At 39.9% G+C, this 5,744-nt stretch overlaps 1 protein-coding gene across 1 annotated transcript; it reads left to right on the forward strand.

Annotated features, from left to right (window-relative positions):
- Positions 1-387: 387 nt before the first annotated feature.
- LOC140139985 (caprin-2-like) lies at positions 388-783 on the forward strand. Its single transcript, XM_072161794.1, has one exon. The coding sequence runs from the start codon at positions 388-390 to the stop codon at positions 781-783; it is 396 nt and encodes a 131-aa protein (XP_072017895.1).
- The last annotated feature ends 4,961 nt before the right edge of the window (positions 784-5,744 follow it).

Raw genomic sequence — 5,744 nt, forward strand, 5'->3', positions numbered from 1 at the left:
GGTTGTTCGCTAGGATCCACAACATGCTCATCTATCAGGGGGACAGTTCTTAAACCCCAATACATTTATAAATTCATTGAATGACCTTTGAAGATTTGGGTACAAAAACTCATACTCTGCAACGTGAGGTCAAATTTTGAATTATGAGTATGTAATTGAGGTTATTGGACTATGACATTTCTCAAGTTATAAGCCAAAACTTGTTTAAGCTTGTTTGCTATTGTTTTTGGAGCAAAAGTGGTTCTTCGCATTCCCTATTTTTTTTAAAAACCCGAGCGATAAAAGAACACAACTAAAATGCTACTCGGCCTAATAATAATAATAATAATAATGTTATAATCAGTCCTGGTCTTCTTTGATTTATTACAGAAGCACCAACTGACAATCATGGCATTTTCGGCTGCAAGAAAAACCACTTTCAAACCGCCCTCATTTGGTGTCGCTTTGCCTTTTGAAGTAGTATTCACCAATGTTGGAGATGGATTTGACGCCCAATTAGGACGTTACACTTGTCCGTCTACAGGCATCTATCTGTTTACCTACACTATTATGACTTATGTAAAAGGGGATCCTGCCGAGGCGACCATTAAACTGATGAAGAATGAAACTTACATCAATAGCGTGTATCAGGGTGGCAATCAGGAAGATCGTGACACATGCAGCAATACAGCTGTGTTGGAGCTTGTTGCAGGCGACAAAGTATGGTTGAGATGCGGAGGAACAGAAATTTTTAGTAGTCCCGATAATAATTATACCACATTTTCTGGTGTCAGAATCAGTTAAACATCCTCATGGGTGAAGTTGCATTGCAGGCCTGCCTATATTGAGAATGTAATCAAGTACCGGTAGTAGTAATGTGAAAAAAATCATAACTTTTAAATACAATGTGAAACGTGTTGATTCAATAGCATGTAAATATAGCACCAGTTAAAGCCATATTGCAGGCGGTGTGCGACATGAATTTACAAAATTGCACAAAATACATGCTGTACGAAGGAGCGGTTTTGCTGAGGAGGACGCCCTCAATATTTTTCAAAATTCTGTTTTTTACACGATTGTAACGTACTTCAGCAAACTAAATGCGTGCTTCAATAAACTAACCCTGAATAAAGATAGCCCTGAAAAAGACTTTAGGTGGTGCAGTTTTGTAAAAATCCGAGATTTTGTATAAGACAATTGAACAAGGTGTTTAATTATTATGTACACTCATAGAAATGACTTGTTCGCCTTGTTGGCGCAATTCAAAAGAAGTAAGTTTGGACAACTCAAAAAGTTGCCAAAACAAAATTCATTTTAGTTATCCGAACTTTAAAAATGCTGAAAAAGCTCAAAAAGTTCCGTCAACTAATCAACTTTGTTGGCATTACTTAAAAAGTTGATGTAAGTCGTTGCGTCAACTTTTTAAGTAATGCCAACTTCTGAATTCAAGTTCAGGGCACTTAGAAAAATAAACAAGGTTCAAAGAACCAATTAGTTGCGTTATTGTAACTCAACATGTAAGTTGATGTAAGTCGTTCATATTAAGTTACTGGTACTTACGAGATTTTCGGTGTTGAGCTACAATTGTTTTACTTATTGTTTTGAGTTATTCCAATTTGGTACTTTGTTACTTAATTCACGTAATTGGATCACCTCGCCTGAAAAGCTACTGACACAATTTCACTGTATAAATAGAGATACACTTGGTAATGTTTAAATATTATTGTAGCGAATTAGGGTATAATAAATAATACACAGTGTAAATGCAATCTCTTTTGATTTGGGAGTTGGCGAAGTGACAGCTCCTGCTACGTAATAGCAAGTTAGCAATTCCTTTCACCGGCACACTGTACAATGTACAGTGTACATGTACAGTGTACATGTACACTGTACAATGTACAGTGTACATGTATAGTGTACATGTACACTGTACAATGTACAGTGTACATGTACAGTGTACATGTACACTGTACAATGTACAGTGTACATGTACAGTGTACATGCACACTGTACAATGTACAGTGTACATGTACAGTGTACATGTATACTTGGTTGAGAATAAAATTACTGTCTGTAAGATTACTGCGTAAATAAATAGAATTTCGTTAGAGTGGAGAACTTGTATTTTTCGTCTTATTTTCCTGCGTGGTATACCGTATTTGAGACAGATGTCCGGACCAGCTCCAGTCATGGTTGCCCGTACTGATTTCCTCAGGCAATGTTACTTATTATGCATTCAAATAATTGTCAGCTTTTATCGTGAATTGGAAATTCAGAAAATTACGACAGAGAGAAAAATATATAGTAAAAATATATATTTCCCCACCCGTTAGTGACACTCACCATTAGACCAGGGTCAATTATTCATATTTTGGGTCCTTTTCATATCTTAAAACGTCAAGAGGGTATGTCTCTCCGAGGGGTGTCAAAAAGGAAAAAAAAGTAACAATTAGTATAAAATACCCCCGGGGATCACACTCCTCACAAGACCTGAGTCAATATTGATATTTTGGGTCCTTTTTATATCTCGAAATTCCAAGAAGTTTTGGCTCCCTTCCTTCCATATACGTGCTTACCTCAACAGTTTGAGTATCAACGCACGGGCTTTACGTGCACAGTTTTTTTACCTATGCACGATCCTGGAACCTAGGATAGATGAGTGTCTTTTTGAAGTACAGTCAACAATCAGTACCGGGATGATCCCCTGCTCTTTACGTTCTGTGACGTTCTTTAACGTGCACACTACATTAATGTGAGAAAATATGCATGTACACGGGACCGACATCTTAAAGTGCCCTCCGAAGCACTAAGCAAGTAGAGTGAAGTGCCTTGCTCAAGGACACAAATAACCAGCCGAGCTTAAGCGGACACCCAGAATCGAACCCGGGACCCTTGGGTTCACAGTCTAACGCCTTAACCGCTCGGCCACGCTCCCGCTCCCTGAGTGGTGTCAAATGAAAAAGAAAAAATAAAGAAAACAAGAACTCTCTGCTTGAGCTATTTGATTTTTCTGCCAGATCTTCCCCATATGTTTTCCAAGACTGGTCTTTGGCTTCTTTGATAGTCTTCTTGCAGTTTCGCCGGGCTTCCCTGTACTCGTTGTAGTCTGCTTCCAGGTTGCTTTTGGACCATTTCTTGAAGAGTCTTTTCTTCTCTTTTGACTTTTGACTATAAAAGTTGACTGTACTCACCAAGTTTCATGCCCATACGATAGTTTTTACTAATATGACCTCAGATGACCCCTGGATGACCTCGGGTGATCTTGTCCCACTAACTGAAACAAAATTGTTCTGTCTGAGGTTCAGATGCACCCATCCACCAAGTTTGAGGAACGTGCGACCCCTAGTCTCCGAGAAAATAGGCGGAAAACAGTTTTTACTAATTTGACCTCAGATGACCCCTGGGTGACCTTGACCCACTAATCAATACAAACTTGTTCTGTCCTAGGTCAAGATGCACCTACCCACCAAGTTTCATGCCCATATGACAGTTTTTACTAATTTGACCCCTAGATGACCTTTGGTGACCTTGACCCACTAACCAGTCAATTAGCAGTCAAGTTAGCTCAATCGATAAGGCGTTCGACTATGGTGCGAGAGGTTGCGGGTTCGAACCCTGGCGGTGCCTATACGCTCACATGGAAAAATTGAGTTAGCTTGAAATTCCCTTGGACAAGGAACTTACTGCTAATTTGTCTCGTTGTAACCCGTACGAAACTCGGGGAGCTGATCCTGGTTGCGATGGTTATTTGTGGAATGTCTAGGGTGTGCGCTCTTGAAGCAGCAAAGTCCCTGAATTGTTGTTTAATGGTTTGTGGAATGATGTGGGGCCGTAGTGGTCAGCGACAACCTGTAAAGTGTGCTGAGGCTTGTGGATCAACGTCTAGGCGTTGTGCCTGTGCGTAGCACACTATAAATCACTGCGCTAACCAATACAAACTTGTTCTGTCCCGGGTCAAGACGCACCCACTCGTCAAGTTTTAGGAACGTGCGACCCCCAGTCTCCGAGAAAAACAGTTTTTACTAATTTGACCCCTGGATGACCTTGGGTGACCTTGACCCACTAACCAATATAAACTGGTTCTTTCTCATACCAAGCTGCACCCACCCACCAAGTTTGAGGAACGTGCGACCCCCAGTCTCCGAGAAAAGAGGCGGACAGACAAACAGACACACAAACAAACAAACAGACAGATTCTGGTGAATCTTATTATAGTAAGATTGCTCAAAAATACCCATAATGGCGTTTTAAATATATCAGAAATAAATGTTTACAAAAATAGAGAAACAATTTCAAACCACTTATGCTCTTCAAGGGATTGACTGACCCTCAACCTATAGCATAGAGTAGAGTGGCAAGTTTTCCGTGTCACGGAAAAACGGACAAATTCACGGAATTTAAGAAAAAAACGGAAAACGCGGAAATTCGCGGGAAAACGTGTTTTTTCCTAGAGAAAAATAAAAATGAAGAAAAACTAATGAGATGTAAGGTTAAAATAATGAAAATTAAGTCCGTCTTCAAATATATCAGTCTTAACAACTAAAAAGATAATGCAAGTAACTTCTTTTTACCCCAAATGTGAACACAGAATTGAAATTACATCACGGGAAATCACGGAATTTAGTATTTAAAACCACGCACGGAAAATCGCGGAATTCGGTGTTTTAAATCACGGAAAACTTGCCACTCTAGCATAGAGTATCTCATTTGTGATCTATTGTATGTGGGATAGCCCAATTTGCATACGATATACTATACTATACTCTGATATTACGCCCGCTTTAAGATGTAACAAACCAAGAGACGTGATTCACAAGAGTATCTCATTTACTTTGAGGGCGCAAATCCAGATTTTAAAATATCCTACAGCACTGGCAGGGCACCCGGGGCAGGGCAGGCTGATTATATCCTACATACCCTAAATGGAATCCTCGAAGTGCTACTAAACTGGATTAAGTGCTGTATGCCATAATTGCTGCGTGTGTCAATAATAATTCCTTGCTTGCGCTTGCGTAAATTCCCAAAATCGCTTATCGGTCACACAATATGCAAAGCGCAGTCCGTGGATGACGACTGGTAATGTAGACTGTGCTATATTTAAGCCTACATACCAAGATTCGGTATCTCGGATAGACGTCTTTTTATCGCCTCGCAGTCAACAATTTTAAATGGAAAAATTGATCCCAAAACCGGATTACCCGATTTTTTTACAAAAACTCTTATAAAAATTGCTCCTGCTGAATTTTGCCTTCTCAGAAAAATCATTGAAATTAAACAATCTTACTTACTTTTACTTTACTTTATCCACCACTGTAACCTTCTCTCCTGGGCGAGTCGGGTAACCTCACTAATGGTAATCCCATATCTTGCGGGCACTTCCTTTGCCCCATCTGCCCACCTCTTCCTTGGTCATGTTGGTATTCCTCTAGCCATAGTTTCTGTTGTTTTGCTGTTATACATTCTTGCTGCAGGTTGGCTAGGGGCCATTCGCATAAGGTGACCGAACCATCGAACTTGTTGTTTTGAGACATCTTTCTGATATCCTCATTGCTGATTTTATCCCTCCTTAACATTTTAGCTGCTCTTCTTTGGCATCTCATTTTACAGGTGATGAGCTTTTGGGTTGTTATGGCATTGATGGTATTGATTGAGTTTTGCGTTGGTATCCATCGGTATTGGAGGATGTGTGTATTGCAGGATGTGTAAGAAGTGGGCCTAGTTGGTAAATGATATTATTGGCCTTTTGGCATCGTGTCTCTATTTTC

This window comes from Amphiura filiformis, chromosome 2, assembly GCF_039555335.1.
Source record: "Amphiura filiformis chromosome 2, Afil_fr2py, whole genome shotgun sequence".
In the NCBI taxonomy this organism is placed as follows: domain Eukaryota; kingdom Metazoa; phylum Echinodermata; class Ophiuroidea; order Amphilepidida; family Amphiuridae; genus Amphiura; species Amphiura filiformis.